The sequence below is a fragment of the Acanthopagrus latus genome, chromosome 23 (genome assembly GCF_904848185.1).
Source record: "Acanthopagrus latus isolate v.2019 chromosome 23, fAcaLat1.1, whole genome shotgun sequence".
Taxonomy (NCBI): Eukaryota; Metazoa; Chordata; class Actinopteri; order Spariformes; family Sparidae; genus Acanthopagrus; species Acanthopagrus latus.
Window position 1 is genome coordinate 17,385,825 of NC_051061.1, and position 19,138 is coordinate 17,404,962.

The 19,138-nt window shown below is 41.6% G+C and overlaps 3 protein-coding genes across 4 annotated transcripts in view; 1 reads left to right on the top strand and 2 right to left on the bottom strand.

The window, feature by feature from the left end:
* Positions 1-2,703: 2,703 nt before the first annotated feature.
* Positions 2,704-14,413, bottom strand: tlk2 (tousled-like kinase 2). Of its 2 annotated transcripts, XM_037087898.1 has the most exons (21): positions 13,714-14,413; positions 12,540-12,622; positions 10,952-11,029; positions 10,784-10,853; positions 10,656-10,696; positions 10,378-10,476; positions 9,722-9,823; positions 9,460-9,552; positions 9,161-9,271; positions 8,866-9,002; positions 8,307-8,459; positions 8,136-8,202; positions 7,932-8,029; positions 7,749-7,830; positions 7,055-7,146; positions 6,855-6,944; positions 6,511-6,680; positions 5,820-5,958; positions 4,634-4,745; positions 4,215-4,322; positions 2,704-3,960 (listed from the first exon to the last, which is right to left on the bottom strand). In XM_037087898.1, exons 2-21 carry the CDS (start codon positions 12,618-12,620, stop codon positions 3,787-3,789), a joined length of 2,097 nt encoding a protein of 698 aa, XP_036943793.1. In that variant the 5' UTR covers positions 12,621-12,622; positions 13,714-14,413; the 3' UTR covers positions 2,704-3,786. The 2 variants fall into 2 exon arrangements, with proteins under 2 accessions (XP_036943793.1, XP_036943794.1); XM_037087899.1 differs by lacking the exon at positions 10,378-10,476 and having other exon boundaries at positions 13,714-14,412.
* Positions 14,414-14,644: 231 nt separating this feature from the next.
* On the bottom strand, positions 14,645-18,901 carry mettl2a (methyltransferase like 2A). Its single transcript, XM_037087901.1, has 9 exons — positions 18,694-18,901; positions 17,686-17,774; positions 17,012-17,280; positions 16,212-16,261; positions 16,066-16,126; positions 15,827-15,966; positions 15,615-15,721; positions 15,256-15,321; positions 14,645-15,164 (listed from the first exon to the last, which is right to left on the bottom strand). Exons 1-9 carry the CDS (start codon positions 18,843-18,845, stop codon positions 15,001-15,003), a joined length of 1,098 nt encoding a protein of 365 aa, XP_036943796.1. The 5' UTR covers positions 18,846-18,901; the 3' UTR covers positions 14,645-15,000.
* LOC119013409 (proline-rich protein 29-like) overlaps positions 17,174-19,138 on the top strand; it is a 41,928-nt gene continuing 39,963 nt past the window's right edge. The window contains exon 1 of the mRNA XM_037087902.1: positions 17,174-17,291. The gene's annotated coding sequence lies outside the window, so the exon portion shown is untranslated. The remainder of the gene's footprint in view (positions 17,292-19,138) is intronic.

Below are 19,138 nucleotides of genomic sequence, written 5' to 3' on the forward strand. Positions count from 1 at the left end.
ACAAAAATAGGAAAATAAGCTGAACAACAACAGGTTTAAAAGAGACGAGAATAAAGAATAGAAGTCACAGTGTGCATAGTTGGAGCAGATCACAGTTTTCTGGGAGTTTGTTCCAGATATGTGGTACATAATAACAGCTCTACATTTAGTTTTGACTCCAGAGGACTGAACAATAATGTTTTGTTTTGTTTTTTTGTTTCACAAAATATACAGGCTTTACTTTTTTCCCTTTGTTTTATTTAGTTGTTTTTCTGTTATTTTCTGCTTTCAGTGTATTTGTTTCTTCTTTTAGCTATTTTCAGTCTCGCTGCAGTAAAAGTAAATAAAGCATTGGGGAAGAAATATTTGTGTATATTTTTTTTGAGAAGAAATAGACGGAGAGAAACTTTTATGAAGTTTTAGTGTCATTCTCATACTGTTTAGACAGGTTAGATAAACTGGCCAATAATATTATTATACAGGTGCTACCTTGTCTTTTCTCTTCAGAAAAAGGATGGATACTGCAGATAAGACTGCAGGATGTTCTGTAGGGAAAAAGTTACTTCACTTACCTTTTGGGAGAATTAAACTAATGATGGGCATTCTTTGAAACCATTTAGATTCGAGTTGAAATCATGTCACAGTTTAAAGGTGCACGATGTAGTTTTTGGAAAGAAATTTAGATTTCAATTTTAAAAAAAGGTAGGTCTTTACTGACTGATTTTTATGCCTTAAACTCAAATAAACAAACTATTTTTTCATGACTGAACAAACTTTATACACACACTGACCTTAAAGGACAACATGATGACATGTTGTTTTGTTTATATTTGGAGGACCCTGCCACGTTTCCTGCTTCAAACAGGGTTCTTGAGATATTATTTTACTCTGAGAACAGCTTGTTTATTCAATAAAATACACACTTGATCCAACACTGTCATGCTGACCCCATGCACCAGTGACTGTCAAGGGACGAGGGATGTCAGCTCACTGCCCCATCAGAGTCTTGGATTGGCCAGAACAAACACCATGTTTGAGCACAGATTATGAGTCACACCTCAATAAAAGAAACCCAAAGACTGATGGATGACTTGTTTCATCAGATCCGCGTTCATGTCTTGCACACTCAGGTGAAACAAGGTGTGGAGCTGTTAACTGATCAGCATCTGGAGGCTCATGACAGAGTGCTGGAAACGACCAGTTGTCAAACCTCAGATCTAAGAGAAGTGAACCATTTTCCACCCTAACTGTGGAACAGTGGACCACCCCTTTACTGCCTTGGGTTACTAAAGGGGTCATGGGAGTTTGCTCATCCAGTCTTCATGTCTTTTGTGGACCTAGGGACAAGGCCTCCAACTGTGTCCCATCAGTGCATATACAACCAGAGAGAGCTGTCCATATTCTCGGCAGACAGACAAACGGATTCCCAGTGCGTGTTGGGCTCCGCAGGGATTATCCATTGTCATTGATTCTGTTTGTAATTTACATTGACTGGATTTCAAGGCGATCTGGGGGAGGTCAGCGTTTGATTAGGGGACCTCAGTACTGGCACTCAGCTTTTTGCAGATGGTTCTGTTGGCTTCATCACACTGTGACATTCAGAACACAGTGGCCAGGTTTGCAGTTGGATGCGAAGCGGACAGAATAAGTCTGAGGCCAAGGCTTTCAGCCGGAAAACTGCTCTGCTGAAAGAGTTCAGTTATCTCAGGGTGTTCGTCACGAGTGAGGGTAAAATGGTTGATTGGCATGCAGTCTGGTGTGATGTCAGCAGTAATGCTGGCGTACCGCACTGTTATGATGAAGCAGGAGCTGCGCTGGAAAGCAAAGTTTTTGATTTACCAGTTCATCTATGCTCCAAGATGACCTCACCTACATCCATCAACTATGGGTACTGACAGAAAGAATGAGATTGTGAATAAAAGCAACCACAATAGGTTTTGTCTACAGGATGGCTGATCTTACATCCGAAAGGAGCTCGGAGGTGCTTCCTCTCCTCCACATCAAAAACAGCCTGCTTAACTGACTCAGACATGTGCCCTTGGAGGTTTTCTTGGCTTGTCCAAGTAGTAGAGGCCCCAAGGTAGACCCAGGACACAATGCGGAGATTATTCACTTTATCTAGCAGCGTATGCGTCTGGATCCTCCGGGAAGAGCCAGACTTCCTTGCTGTGCCTGGATAAGTGGGGGGGGGGGAAAAGGACTGCCGCGACTACCACAAGCTTAAGTATCCCATTCAATAGACATGTCCGTGTAAAGGGTGGGAAAATTCTATTCAATTTGTGGTCTATGGAGTTTTATATGTATACCAGTTTGTGTACTAAGATGCGCTAGGGGATTGTCTGATTTATTCAATGTCACCATAGAGACAAACAACAAATGAGAACACACTGAACATTGGTGACTGAAGACCAGCACTGGAATTATGAATGAGACAGCAAACACCATGATGCTTTAGCAGTTTGTTGGCTGCATGACATTAACATTTGTATAAATCCATCCAAGTCAGCTCCTTCTAGATCACGATTGACAAAGTTTTCTAGTAACGAACAAGTTGTTTGTTCCTTTTAGTCACTTAGATAACAGAGCTGACATGCATTTACTGTTTGATTTATATGTGAAGCTAATTTCACTCACGAATACATTGCCGGCGATGTTGCAAAAATAAGTTTTTCCTTCGAAGAAAGCAGTGATGTAAGCCCAGTCAATAAGAAGCAAAAAACAACGTACACATTTTAACCAATAGTATTTAATGGTTTATGCAACTCTCTGCTAAGGCCCAATCTCCCCCCAACAGTACTATTAGGTAGACCAGTCCCTTGCATTTTATTGGCCAAAAATAAATTCAAACATACCTAAATAAATATGTGTTTATGGTAGGGGGTCAATCAAAACAGTAACAGTTCTAATTAAAGGCAACTTGAAAAACACAACAGTTTTCTCCATAAAACAGGTTAAATTGAAAAGTTTTTTAAAAAAATGTAAAAGGGGTCGTTTCTCACCAGCTTTCACTCCATATCAAGTAACACGACTCTAAAACCATTCAATATAAAAACTGAGGTGGAACACTGCCACCAGCTGGAAGTTATAAGCTTTGGTCACAGGAGTTTGACGAGGAGACGGGAAAGGGTAAGGGGGTTAGCTTATGTCCCTCCTCGTCACAAACTATCTGGGTCTGGAATTTGAGCAGGGCAGGGTATCCCAGAACAGCGGATTGGATGACATAGTGCCATAGATATTTAGGGTTCAATACGATAACAGGCCAGACTGGTTCTCTCAGTAAAGTTCAGGGTGATGAGAACAAATTGTTTGAGCTTGGGGAGTTCAGACTACCTTGGACCAGAATGGCTCATGCATGTGTGTATGTGTGAGTGCGTATGGATATGTGGCCTTCTGCAGTCCTTCCCATCTGGCCAAGCTGAAGCAGTTCTATACTTCTTTTTATTTTCTCTTTTTTAAGCAGAAAAAAGAAAATCCCAAACACTGAACCCCACGTTTCACCAACACAGTGCCAAACCTCGCCCCATGCTGTGTGAGTCGTCCAGGGCTTTGACCCCCAGAACAATGCCACCCTTTATGAGAACGAAGGACAGGTAGGCTGGGGTGGGTGGACATTAGACGAATGAAGGGTGACGTGGGTCTCCCTTCACAACCCGTCCATGACTTCTCACCCACCCCTTGCCGTCGTCTGACCAGTTTCTCTCAGGTTCTTCGTGGCAAGGTGGGATGCTGATGGGAGGGGGGACAGTACGGTGCCCCCCGCACCTCACTCTTTCAAATGTTTCCATCAGTCAGTTAAGGGGTGTGGGCTCAGTTTGAGGCGCTGCTGTTGGAGGAGCTGGATGTGGAGGCCACTGCCATTCCCGAAGTACCCGAGGAGGCAACCGACTTGCGGATGTGGGGCATGAGGAAGGGGTCACTGGCCAGCTGGTGCACATCGATGCGGTCCTCCTTACGGTAGACTAGACAGCGCCTTATAAAGGCCTGGAGGGACACAGAATGAGAATGGAATGACTAAGAAAATAAAAATTTTAAGTGCAAATATCAGCCTTAACAATGTTTTGGTAAAAAGATAAGGACTAAATAAATGTATACATAAAAACTTTCCCCTTCAAATTTTGTTATGTGAACATGTGTTGATATGAGCGATTACAAGGAGGGTATTGTGGGAGTGGAAAATCCAAACCCAAACATTAAAACAGAAAAAACAACAGCAGTGAGGTGAGAGAGTTCAGTACCTTAGCTTCAGGTGTGACTACTGGTTTAGGGGGAAACTGCACATCTGTTGCCTTCAGTATGGTGTTCTCCTGCAGGATGTCCTGCTGGGACTGGTTGTGGCCGAAGGGCTAGAGAGCAAAGAGAAGAAGTGTTACTAACTCACAAAAAAACATTAAATTAAAAAAGTAAAAAAGAGAATAGTAAGAATTAAAGTGTGTTGAGTATAAGTACACTGTCCATCATAAAAGTACTGTAATCTTATTGTCTAAAAATCTAATCTCAACATTGAAAAACCGTAATTATGTTAATAACATTTTAAATTAATCCTAGTGTCCCTGTTACAGTTTTGTCACAGAAGAGTAAAAAAATGCAACTTTAAAATTCATAGATTGCTCAAATATCTTGTTACAACATATTTCATCCCGTGTGTGCTTCTTACCTTGCGGCCGTACAAACACTGGTAGAAAATGACTCCCACAGACCACACGTCCACCTTGTTGGAGATTTTGGGTGGTTCCTTCCCAACCACAAAGCACTCAGGGGGCAGATACCTGATGCATAAATGGAGAGCCATATTAAACTAATCAGTTTCAACAGATTACATTTTGCTGTCAAGATTCAATGTACATGTTGTAGACTGAAGAGTTGAGTGTTGTGGAAGGATATTTTTTTTTTTACAATAATGCCAGCTCTCTGCCTCATTAATTAACATCACCATAATTATAGTCAACTCTGTACGACAGGTGGTCCTCAACCCAATTACAACTTTGTACAAGTGTACACGAGGCAGTAAGTGTCAACAAACAGAAATTGAAACTTTGTATATCCATATACCAAGACACACCTCTGTAATACTACAACTACAGAGGATAAAAAAAAAACACAACACAATGATCTGGTGCTGCACTGAGAGTCTTTTAGCCAAAACAAACAAAGAATTTAACTTCCTGTAAATAAAAAACAATAGACAGGGATACTTTTCAACACTGAATCAGTTTCAAAAATGCTGAGGTATTTAGTGTTATGTAATTATGATACGACTTTTTCTGTTTAATAAGTCATGTCTGCAACTTGCATTATCTCATGACACAAGCTCTACTCTTTGCAATCTATTTATCATCTCTTCCATCGCCAGCGCAAAGAAATCCCAAGAGCCACGAAAAACCGTTTAGCCGGGAGTACTGCATCTGACGAACTACAATCAATCATGTGTGCTGTCAGATGTAGTAACCATGTAGCACACGGCTCTATGTGCCAAGCTTAAAACTCACAGCTTCAGTATTTTTTAAGTGATCTGAAGGGAATTTACCAACGAGTGTGTGTGTGTGTGTGTGTGTGTAAATATAACAGCCATTTTTGACATTAAATGTTGGTTTGGTGGCGTGAAGTCAGATTGAAAGCATTCAAATAGCATTAAACGCATAAAATAAAAATGTCCAGACACCACAATGATGACTTTTACTGCTCTGTGTGAAACCACTATGGCAAAAAGAAATATTTCCACACAGACATAAATTTACCCTTTGAGGACCAATGTCCAGTTGTAAAAATAAAAAGCAGAATTTATTATATCGCAGATGATGGCACCACTGCGGCAGTGTGTCATCTTCCAGTGTAAATCTTACCAGTACGTCCCTGCTCCCTGTGACGTCAGCTCCATCCCGTCCACTGAGTTGTAGCTGTCGTCATCCATGATCTTCGACAAGCCGAAGTCTGTGATCTTGATCTCCCCGCAGGCAGTGCCGTTCACCAATAGGATGTTACCTGATTAGGAAAAGGAATAGATTTTTACAGGCAAGTAAGATGTCGGCATTGTTCAGATTTATATCATCTTTTAAAGTCAAAAATGAGAATCATACTTTGAATGATTCACTTTTGTTGAATGCATGATGATTGTCTGTGTTCCTGTGTAAACATTAAAAATGCTGAAATCAAATCTTGATGAATCAATGGGCAGCCAAACCATTAAACTGTATGATTCTATGTTTTCACTGTCAACAACTTCTGGCCCAAATTTCCTACTCAGCCTGATTGGTTCAGTCAGCTGCAATGACCAAATCGTAGCTATAATCGGGCCAACAATCACATTCTGCGCCTCTGCTTTTAGCTGCTTGCAAATAACCAGTGTTGGGTACCACGGGAACCAGGATATAAAACTCTTATCAACACAAATATAGCTGTAGAAGCGTGTCAAGTGCTTGATTAAAATTAAATTATTTGTGATCATTTCATTTTAAATAGAGCTGTGCCGTGAACTCTGAAACAAGACCAAGCAAACTGTTGGAGTTTGAGGCATATTGTGGAGTAGAGACCCACCAGGTTTAAGGTCGTAGTGGATAATGGGCGGTCTGATCTCATTGAGGTACTTGAGGGCGTTAACAATCTGCATGATGATGGAGCGGCCCTCTTTCTCTGACATAAGCTTGTGCTGCTTCAGGTAGAAGTCCAAGTCGTTGCCCTCACAGTACTCCAGAACTGTGCAGAACCTACAACAAGGGAGAAGCATTTAACCAGCGTGGCAGGAAATGTTACATCCAATCAAAACAAAGTTATAGCTCTGCACACTGAAAATTTTGGGATTTGGCTCAAAATGGACAAAACTGTAAAAATGTCAGTATGTTATGGGAGGGACACATTTGTTTAAAAATGGAATGACTTACGAGTCAGTGTCAAGCGAAAAGTAGTCGTAGAGTTTAACTATTCGTGGGTGGTCCAGCTCTTTATGGATTCTATATTCTCTGCACGCATGTCTGAAACAAAGAATGTTCTCAATAGTTGCACTAATCATTTTAATTAAAACAGTGACTGCAGTTAATCAAGGACGAACAGAACATCAATCGTGGCCAAAATTTGCACTTACTTGTGATAATTTTCCTTCTTCTCATCCCTCCAGTTCTTGTTTAACTGGTGGATTTTGACCGCAACATACCTTTGCTCTGTTAAGTCAAAGGCCTGGAAAATAAATGTCTCCGGTTAGTTAGGAACTGCATTTGGCATCACTTTGTTTAAGCTCCAGTGAGACTCTTGCTTCATATAAAGAGCCTCTGATCATTCATCATTTTTATAGTGATGACAGCAGATTCTTGGAACAACTCTCACATTCTGGCACAATCATTTACTTGTGAAATGTTGATGATGTCAGCTTAGTGTAATGTAATGAAACATAAATCCTCAAATATTTTCCAAAGTATGGGCAGCCACTGCATTCACTTAAATAATACAAGTACGTTTTTACAAGTGAAGCATCACAATCTGACTTCAAAAATTAAATAACTTAAATAACTTTTTTAAGCAGCATTAAAAAATCGTTTATTACAAACCTAGTCTGCAGGATAGTAAAATCGTTCATTTTTTTATAATATAGTTTGTAAATCAACTGTAACAACTGAATACCAATGCTGCCCTTTCTCTGTCTTATATACAAGAAGTTTTGGCAAAGCTCTTCACTGAACTATTTTTTTTTTCTTTCTTTTTTTAAATAAATGTTTTTACAGTGTATAAACTCCTTTCAAAAAAGAAGTAGCTCTGACCTAATCGGGAAAGATTTCACTCACCTTGTAAACTTCACTGAAACCTCCTCTGCCAAGTAAATGGAGTAGCAGGTATCGGTCATTTAACGTAGGGTGATCTTTGAATCTGCACAGGATGAGAATCAAATTCAAATGTATAAATGAAAAGAGCAGAGGATCACATCAATTGATACACCATCAAAAGGACCACATAAGAAGAGATCATACTGAGAATTATCCTCATTGTGGATCCTTTTTAGCTCGCGAATGTGCAGGTTCCGCACTCGCTCCAATCTCTCCAGCTCCGCCTGGATCTCTGCCTCCTCCTGCGATGGGCAATAAAATAATATCCAAACCCATTAACAAATAATAAAACAACAACAATACGCATTCTGTTGTCATCATCTTAAACAAAAAATGGTTATAAATTACCTTCTTAAGATGGCCTAGTCTTAGTTTAAAGATTTCCTCTTGCTCATGGTACTCTGCCTGTGATAACCTGCAAGCACACAGAACCAACATCAGTGCAACTCCAAAAATGCCTGCATGGGAAAAATCAGGGGGATTAAAATAGAAGACGAATAACAAACAAAAACATCGTACGCTTCACTTTCAGTTCCATTGGTCTTGCTTTTGCGTTTGTTTTGCTCCAAGCTTGGCGGTGGAGTCTGGGCCATGGAGGGCGGTTTGCGTTTGGCCAGCAGCTTCCTCTGTCTTTCAATGTCCTCTCGCTGGGAGTTGATCCTTTCTTGTTGTCTGAAAATAGATTAAATATTGCAGTGAAAATACAGACCTAATGTATTTATGACCAAGCCCCCTGGTTCCCTGGTTGAGATGGTGCCTTTATATCTTCTATGAAGGATGTGCTCAAGTAAAGTAGTGTCAAATAACTGACACACAGATTTTAAGTCTCTGTATTGACACATGTAAGTAATTGAATCATTTCAGGGACATTATACTGCAATTAATGTAATATACACTGCCACAATTTGTTGTCTTAAATGCAAAGATATATCATTTAAGTTGCAAGAAAGGGATTTTCACATACATTAATATATACCCAGTTTGAAACAGACTTACAGAGGATTATGTTGAAGCGGTTTCGCCTCTTCAACTAGCACAGCTACTTAAAAATGATTAAAATGAAAAACAAAGTCCTCACTTGATAAGGTTTTGGAAGGCATATCCATCTGTCCACTGCTCAGTAAAAGACGCTCCATGTCTCACTGTGGTGAAGTGACCCAGTCGAAGCCTGTCCTGCATGCTTTTGTCCCGGCACGCCATCTTCTCCTGTTTTGACTGGAGGAAGGGCAGATAAATGCAGGCATCAAACCACTGCTGGTGATTCCATGTGGTTTCTAAAACTAGCTCAAATCAAAAACCCACAAAATGACTTGAAAAACTGACTTTAGAGTTAATCACTGAGAATAAGTCACAGTGCTATTAGGTGAACATACTTTTTCAATCAACAGCTTCTTGGACATGGTGACACACTTATTTAGGCGTTCCTTGTATCGTTCCAGCATCCTCTGCTGTTCATCAATCTGTCTCCTCAGATCACAGTTAGCCTGGAGTAGAGTGGACAATCAAGCAGGAAAACGTTGGGTAAAAAAGTATTCAAAAGTAATTATTTTACTTTTACAGACAGATATAGTGTAATCTCTAACATGCCCTGAGTGAAAATCACCGCACAGAACATCAAAAAACTGAAAATGGAAAGTAGAGTAGCAGGGATGAAATGTAATGAGATTAGTACCCGCAGCAAATCGTCTATTCGTCCCTCCTTCTTCTCCAGGTCAGAGTTCTTGTTGTTCTCCATTGCTGTTAGTTTCTCTACAGTAAGGTCAGACTACAGGGTACAGTGAGTACAAAAGAAGAGTTTAGTTTAATAACGCATTCTGTATCAGTGAAAACTGTAGCACAACAAGTAGTCCAAGCTAGCAAACTCTTTAAAGTGCTGACAATTCTTGTAATTTATTGGTTTGTATCCCAACCAGCCCTGATCTCAATGCAAGTACCTGTGTGGCTTTGTGGAGCATGTGAAGAACAGCAGGCTTCAGTGAACATGACGAGTGCTCAGTGTTGACCGAGCTTACAGAGGAGGGGCTTCCCTGCTGCACCTGGGAGGCAGAAACATTCATCCAATAAAAATCTTGCACATACATACATATCTGGATGTCTACATTTCATCAAATTGCAAAATGAATCCACTCATGAAAAAACATGAGACCGACCACTCGAAGGATGCGAGACTGGGTTAATCTCTCAAAGAAAAAGCAGTCTACAACTTTCAAATTCGTTTCAAGGTGATTCTTTTGACTTGAAAATATGTTAAAGCCCCCAGTCTCAAAAAGAGAATCAAAGACCAAAAGGCATGACTAAAGGGTTCATCTCAATTCTACAGTCATTTGACTGCAGTATGTGCATACATCAGGGTCCATTTGCATCAGTAATAATTTTCTGCAATACGTTCTCCATCATTTTTGCTTTCCTTGGTTTATCTTTTCTCTGCATTTTGGCCGAAGATGATACAAGATTCCTTCTACCTGTAAAGAAGTTGGACCTCTTGGTGTTAATAACAAGCGTGAATGTCAGAATGACAGGACAGAGTGATAAGAGATTTAGAAAAAAAAAAAAAAGAGCACGAGACAGACCATAGAGCAAACAAGCTCACCGTGACAGGGGGGTTGGAGAGGGAGTGTTGTGGGGAAGAGCGGACAACTGGTGGAATTCCCCTGGCAGGGCTGGTACCAGGACCGCTACCTCCCGCAAACTGACAGACAAGAAAAGAGAGAAAAAGGAGGAAAGTAGCTTAATGAAGATGAAGGTGGCAAAAAGGAGGTTAGAAAGTAAGCATGAAAGGCTACTGAAATACTGAAGCATTTTTATAAAACAAGGGAGTCTGTTGGATTCCCACTCAGTACAACAAAGAAAGAGTTTTCTGCCACTTACCTCAAAATAATCACTAATTTTATGTCCCCTTGCTCCTTTACCTAGAAGACAGAGGCAGAGAGTTCAGAGACAGGGTGATATGTGGTTTGATGACAAGCAAGAGGACCTAGTCAGTGGGACAATCCTACCTTGACTGCTGTCAAAATGGTCTGCTTTCCGTTTTCTCACTCTCTGGTCATTCGCTTTTTTCTCAGGAGTCTGTCAGAAAGGTAGTGCAAATAAATCACATGTTTAATGAAGTGACTCAAGAGAGACGGTTGACATAAAAATCCTGTTCGTATGTGACAGAGACAAACCTCTAGCTCCTTGTCACTAAGCGAGCCCACACTGCATAGACTCTGATTGGATGACTCATTCTGATTCTGACCCGAACCCTGTTAAGAGGAGGTAAAAGCACCAAAAATGAAGCACACAGGGCAATTAAATACAAAAATGCATAAAAACATGCAAGAGATATTCATTTGAGAAATACTTTCTCCAAAATGTGCACACACACACACAATTGTTTTGTATGTGCACACGTTGTAGAGAGTGCACATAGAGTTGGAGAGCAGACTAAAATGGGTGAGAAATGGGAAAAAGGAACGAAATCGGAGGTTTGGTGAAACACCGTCACCATTAACTTCCCACTGAATCTAGACCGGCATCAGTCCTAATGCTGGTTCCCTAGGTGATGCCTGTCAGTCAAATGAATCACATCAGAATTCAGCAGGCACTGTCCAATCAGGGGGAGATACTTAGTCATTCAGAGCACACTAGAGCTCTCTTGCTGAACCCTCCTAAAATGGCTGAACATTAGGCATGCTGCTGAGGAAATATTCCTCTCTCTCCGTCTGTCACCTTTAGATAATGTCATACAGTTTTCTCCTGTTCACCGCAGTCTTAACCGTTCTTTTCTTCTCTCTCTGGAGAAAGCTGGTGAAAGATGCTCAGCTTGATCTAAGAGCGACAGCTTGATTTTACCCCTCCTTCATGAGATATCTTGGTTGGTTTGATCAGACTTTTTTAAAAGGAAACATACTTTTTCAACAATGAGTAAGCCCTCTCTGTTCCATTATCCAAAAGTGTTCTCACTCTTTGCCCTTAGCAAAGAAGGATAGCAATTTCCCCCCTTTTTGACAGGAGAGGAGCAGTGGCACAGGGATGTTCAAGGTCATAAAAAAAGCCTCTAAGCTGCTCTGCGACATTGACAGGCTTTTAGACCACCAACCCATATTTCTTCATAGCCATTTGTTGACACACTTCTCTCTCACTTCGCCCCCTACCCACATTGCATCCCTCGTCATACGGGGTGGCTGTGGCATAGTGCCTTACCGAGAGCCGCCATTTTCTCTGCGGCAGCAGCCATGCCATGCTCTGGGCTCAGCTCTGCCTATGGCTGGCACGGGGCCCACTCCTGGCGCTGACTCTCGCTCCGTAACTGTTCCAAGATCACCTTCCACAAAGACAGCTCCATCCGTGTAGCGAGCAAGAGGCTGGAAGGCTAAATGCTGCCTCCGCTCACACCTGGTCAAGAACTATTTCTGCATTCCTCCTCTGCCTTCACTCCTCCTCCCCCTACCACCCCTGTCCTGTCTGTGGCCTTTTTGGCAGGCATCGCTACTTGCATATACAGCCACTACATCATGAGCCAGGGAGAGATGCCATATCACACCAGCCAAAAAACACAGACATAGCTCAACCTTCTCCAGAGACAGACAAAGAAAAGGAGTGGGGCCAAGCTTGTCCAGGCCAAAACGGCAGAATGATACTGAGGCGGAGTGAGACAAAGAAAGGAAGATATTTACAAAAATGTGTAATGAAGAAAATCTGTGATTATTAGCACTTTGACTGGAGAGAGTCCTCATGCTCCACCTCAGTGACATCTGCTGTGACAACACAAACCTTTGCAACACCGACCCCAGTGAAGCGAGCCTCCAACAGCTCCTGCCGTCGGGGGTCCAGGCTATGCAGTTCTTCCATCATGGCTGCAGAGACAAGAGCACAGATTAAGGAAGGCATTTTTGGGGTCTGGTATATTCAAGTGGGAGTGACGGATCCCTGTTTCAAAAGCATTGGTTGTGATGAGTCATGGCTGTTTTTAGCTATATGGATGTGGAAAATTCCTGTTCTGAGTCATCAATAAGCCTGACAATAATGTTTTCCACTATCATGTGTGTTCAACAAGCACTGGCCATGAAACCTGAGTACTCCAGGTAAATACAGTACTAAAGTGCCCAATCTGACCCAGATTGTAGCCAATAGGAGATATCAAATATGCATTAAAGATGTAGGCCAGATGTGTAGAGTCATTGTCTAGAAAATTATAGCATCATGTGATAACACCCTGGCATTATAGGCCTAAGCTACATGGCGCTGGAGTTATGAAAGGTCACTAATGGAGGGACTGCCAAGTATACTCACAGCAATGGAAACGGCCGTTACAGACAATAAGTAGCACAGCTTGTTAGCTTGTGGAAAGGTTAACGTCTAAGTTACACACCCAACATTGACTGCCATGTCTGTTATCTATGGCTTACATAGGTTAAATGGACAGTGTACATCAACATACATTATTGTCCTTACCCCAGTGTAACTTTACTCAGAATTTGGTTTACTGGCTCAATTAATATTATAATGAACAGCAACAATGTTCTCGACATCAGCAGTGAATTATCAGCGAGGTGGCTTGCTAACATTTGGGGACATGAGCTAACAAGACTGCCGATCTTGGCCATCACTTAGCATTGCAATCAGAGCTAACGGTTAGCGTTAGCTAGCAACATTGGACCCGATTTTGTCAATTACGTACCTAAACAAGGCAAACGGTAAATGATAAAGGCTCAGTCACATTTGTCCAATTATGTGACGACGTAAGCTGTCACTCGAAGCAGTAAATTAATATACAAACACACGCTAGCCTTAGGTGGCTAACAGGCTAACGTTAACTCGTCCATCAAAAAGAAGCATCTTCTCGGTTCTGTGTTGTCAGGTGCTCATGCCACGACGCTCGTCCCCACTGAAACAAGACCACTGTCCACATATATTCTGTAATTCGACAACCTAACGGGATACTTACTGCAATTTAATATGTCTTCGGTCCTCCGGAGGGCCTGTTGTTAACCCTGAAACCGTCCCCGTTGTTTCCCCGGCGCTCGACAGACCCTCCCAGGCTAGGCCACATCAACAGCCGCGTCCCTCGCGTGTTGATTGTTAACGATCAAGGCACGGGAGCGGGCGGTGTGGCTGACGGTAGACGACGGAGGATTCCCTCGGAGGCCTCGACAACTCCGGGTATCCCAAAGCCGCCTTGCTCTGCTCCTTAAACGGGGATCCCCATCGCATCCATCTCTCCAAGGACCATATCGTGCCTATGTCGGGTGTCTCCTTCCACACAATGGCGACCCTCGAGATTCAGCTTCTTTTTCCAACCAGGTATAAATATATGCCGTCTTCAGGCTAGCGGCAGTTAACGTTACCCCTATCTTTTTCTCCCCCGGTGGTGAGATGAATTTCGGGTCCTGGCTTTCAGCGCGATCAAAACAAAGTTCGGCCCCAGTCGTCTTCCTCGCCGCAGGGGAGAAGCCCAGTCTGTTTCGGAAGTTGTGCTGTTGCAAGCGTTTCAGTTGAATCCGGATCGATTCGGTTCGGTTCTCATGTTTTTGCAATGTAAACAATAATCAGTAAAATCTCATATTTTCTCGTGAGATTGTTCAAGTATTTTTCACCTTCGTTCAGTCCACGCCTGCCCCAAATCTCTTGTCTGGACCAATGGCAAATCCCTCTGTACACAATACCATTTAACAGCGCCCACCCACACAACCACCAAAATCATCACTTATCACAAAGTGGCCATTTCCATGATGTTCACGCCCACATACTGTACTTATATAATATTAACAAACGACCAAATACTTGTTTCCCAAGTTACCACTGAGGCACAAGTCAGACTGTGATTGGAAGCAAGGAATAGCTTGTGAATTAACTAATTACTTCATTACCAGAGTTGATAAAAGATGTAGATTTCAGATTTTTATTCGATTTGCACGTACAAAAGTGTCATGAAGTTATCTTAAAAATCATGCAGTTTCTTTCAAAACGTCTGCTCATTAAAAACAGCATCAGACAGAATAGAAACACTTCATCAGGGGTAACCAGCCCTTTTCTCGGATTACTGAGCTCATCGGCACAAAATGAGAAACTGTCACTCGAGTTGATTGGTGTTAAGGCTTTTACAGCATTTAAGTATCCAATTGCGTCCCCTTTATCCAGATCACAGTGGGGATTCTCAAGTCCCATACATCCTCAGAAACCAGCACTGGCCCCTGGTCTCTGTGGGGTGGAAGGTCAGGGTCTCTCCTGTGCCTCAGCCCTCTGTCTCTGGTGGCTGAGCTGGAGCTTTGCGGTACTTGCACTGGATCCACACCCTGTACATGGTGAGCTGTTTGCCTCTGTTCACCTGTAACCGTCTGTCCACAAGGTTCTGCACTTTCTCGAGCCCGGCCTCGGTGAACATCTCATGGAGCTCATCTGAGGGGGAAAAAAAAAGCACCAAAATATTTTCATATGTAGAATTAAAGAACAAAATCCGATAAATAATATGATGTATTTATTTTTTTACCTTGAGTGAAGAAATATACTCTTGTTCCATCGCCTCGGACATAAAAGTTTTCTGACAGACACCTTCCTAAAAGAAATGAAACAGACAATGAACATATTATTCTACAACAAAGTACAAACTTTTAATAGACATGCATTAATTAATGCCGTGCAATTTCAATTTGCAGAATACCATTATAAATATGACAAATTGAACCAAAGTCTGTAATAAGTGACGTTCATCATATTATTCAATATTTTAAAGAGCAGCATACTTAAAGCACATTTCTAAGGAGCTGCACTAGCAACAGACCATGAATCGTGGACATTCTGAACAGCTTTTGGGACGGGAGAGTCTCACTTGACCTCAGCCTGACGAACCTTTCTTGAAGCGAAGCTGCGCCATATCGTAGCGCCCATAGTCCCTAAGCAGCATCACTCCCCCGGGCTTCAGCAGCCGCGCTAATCTCCTGATGGATGCCTGCATCCTGAAACAGGGTGAAACTTTTGAGACAACCAACGATACATTAACACTGATCCACAGTGAGCGAAAAACCAAAGTGAAGAAGACAGAAAGAGAAAGGAGTTCTTACTTATCGGGATGCAACGCTGACAAGACAAAGATTAGCACTATAACATCAAGGGTTCCATCGGGGACAGGATAATTGGCTTCCACATCACTCAAGTCATGAACAAAGGCGAGGCAGCGCCCAGGGTCGTATTCTGGATTAGTCTGATGAAACGAAGGCAATTCATCAGTTAGCCCCACAACCTTAATGATGAATACATTAATAAACGCATGATGCTTTTTCCTTTGTCACCGTCAGCTCACCTTGACTAACTCCACAGCCGTGCTGGAGAAATCACAGCAGTAAACAAAGAGTCCCGGGTCACTGCAAAAAGTAACACCGCTGTTACCACTTAAAGAGCTCATGAGCAGAGATCAGTATTTGTCAATCATGCCTTGACATCACTTACTTGTTGGTCTTCAGTATTGGAAAAACTGTGTTGCCTACGCCGCAGCCAACCTGTCCAATGAACAACAATTGACATGGCATTTATTTTGTTTACTTCGATTTTGCACTCAGCGTCTCACAGAAACACACGTAGTGGCAACGTTTGTTCCAAGAAAACGAATCCTGACAAAAACCAGAGACTGCAACAAATTACCAGAACATGTGTTTCTCTACCAAGGCTGCACAAACCTTGTATTTATTTTCGACAGAAAGCGTTTGGAAGGGTGTAATTTGGCAAACTAATAAGGGATACCACAATATGATCCATGTGGAAGCCATGCTCCAAAAATTAAGCTCAAGACATAACAAATCAGTGTTTTGGCCATCTGTTTTGGTGTTGCAGCCATTCAGCCTTCATCAGTGAGATATGATCAGAGGAGGGCTGGAAACATTTTCACTTCAGTAAACAACTAAAGATGATGTATCAAGTCAGACCCTTCATTTTTCTACTAGTACGACTAATACTTTATCTGCATTTGGAAATAGATCTGTGGATATTAATCATGGGACATGTGCTAGGTTTTTTTAAAAAAAATTCTAAGAGCAGAATTTCATCAGAGATTTAGACTTTTTTTTTCAATTCTTCCCGACATTCTTTATAAAATTCATCCAACATTTAGCTTTGTACAAGATTTCACTGAAATCTGTCAACATTTTTAGATAACTAACCAGATGGACAACTGACATCAGCAAAGATTTTGCCTCATCATTTAATGTGTCTGGTTAAAGTTAAGTTGACGTGCTTTTAAATTAATCTCTCACCTCCAGAATGCGATATGTAGCAGAGGAGCCAGGGGCGTCATCATCAGTGAGAGACAGTGCTGCAACGTCTATTCTTTGTTCTCTTTCCAGACTATCCTGCTGATTGTCGTCTGCGCCAGACACCTGGGGATGGGAGTCGTCGTTGAGGCTGCACTGTGGGGCGAGCTCTGGAAACTCTGTGAAGAGCCAGTGACGGTCTTTGAAGAAACGATTCTCGTGGATTGTGTAAAAATCGTTCCAGTACTCGTTTGCCCGGCCTTCGTACTCCTCTGCAAAAAAGGTATGACAAATACAGCCAGAGTTAAGTCATTATCCAGCACAACTTGTGATGATTACAAACCACCACAAAAAGGCTTAATACAGCATAATAAGACATGCACAGATGACACTGATTACATGGTGTAATAGTACTGAAGTGTAAGTCTTCCTATGATATTTGAGAGGTTTTAAGTGGTTTACAGCCACAAATTTAGTAGCCACTGTGTCAACACCATAAACATAAACATTCTTTAAAAATGACAGGGCCAATGTCTTTATCTTTTCACACATAACACTCAAATTAAGTGTATGAAGAATGCATACACAACATGCAGGACTGCTGTCCTGATTACAAGCAGTTCTACTCATGTCTCGTACACATAAACAGCAGTCTTGACAATTAACATCAACGCAACCTTGTTTCTCTGAAGGTAGCGGCTGACTGTTTTCTAAGACTTTCTTCTTAGCAGACGCTTCCTGTTCCTCAGTCCACTCCACATTGTCCCTGTTGACAACATGATCTTATTATCCAGTGTGGTAGATGTAGTGTGGCACATAGCAGAAGAGAAACACTTACAAATCCTGAGATAAGTAGAGGTAAAGCTTTTCATGAGTTACTCTGATAGGGCTGGGAAATAGGGACAAAATGAAACTCAGCATGGTGATAATATTAAATATCTTAATATCTGCAAGAGTTCAATAAGAAGAAGATGATGGTCATCGGTTGAACTGCATGAACAGATCCAGTTTATTGAAATATTAAAATCTGGATGATCCTACTCAGATTGTCATGTCTGTCTTTATTATCTAGCTAAAAAAAAAAAATCACATATTTGCCCCTCAAGTCATTTCTAACTGTATGGCATATAAAACTAAGTATATTTCAAGCCTCAGTATAGAGAAGGAAAACCTGCAGACAAACAAACAAAATGATACAAAAATAAATAAATAAGTAAATAAATAAATACATAAATAAAGGAACAATAAAAAAAAAAAAACTTTAACAGAAAAAGGAAGAAACCTGCCCACATGTTTTTAATTTAGATAACAGTATGGAGTCATACTGCAAGATACCATCATACCATCAAAGTATCATTCATTGGAATTCAGTTATCTCATTAGTTAATGAAACGTTCTCTGACCAGACCTGATAATACATTATATTTTCAATGTAAATTATGATGAACCCGTTAATAAACATCTTAACAAAACAACAAACAATCTGTAAATCAATCAATGAATTAGCTATCGCTATTAAACACTGCGTTTACATGTGCTTATTATAAGACACTTAGACCATCAATCCAACTAATGTTCTTGTCATGTGGGTACGTTAAAGTCCCAGCCTGGACACACACGGGCTCTGACAGGGATGCACACCAACATCTGTCTGCGCTTCTGGATTTCTGGGACAAGTTACCGACCATGCGTTGTGCTGGAAGACCTGCCGCGGGTCTGTGAGGAAACGTGTCCCGAACTGAGGTCTCTTCGCCTCCCCGGTGGCTGGATCTGACTCGGGCAGCTCTGTTTCTCTGTTGCCTGCCTCCACTCCGACCACAGCATGGGGCGCCGCCATGTTCGAACTGACGCGGCGGAAGAAGGGCCGTGCTTTTAATAATGCTGCGTTCAGGGACCGTCGGACGTCTTGGGATTGAGATCACCGAGATAAATACGATTCGGTGAGTCGTGTTTCGACTGTTGTAAAAGTTGGACCGCATCTTTTAGAAAATGGAAGATGGTCGTCTTGATATATCTGTTATTGGCTCCAAATAAGTGCAATTGACATGTAGTAATGTACGAAAAATGACAAATAAGTGTGAATTATCCAATTATTTGTATATTAGCATATATATACTTTGTGTGTTCAAA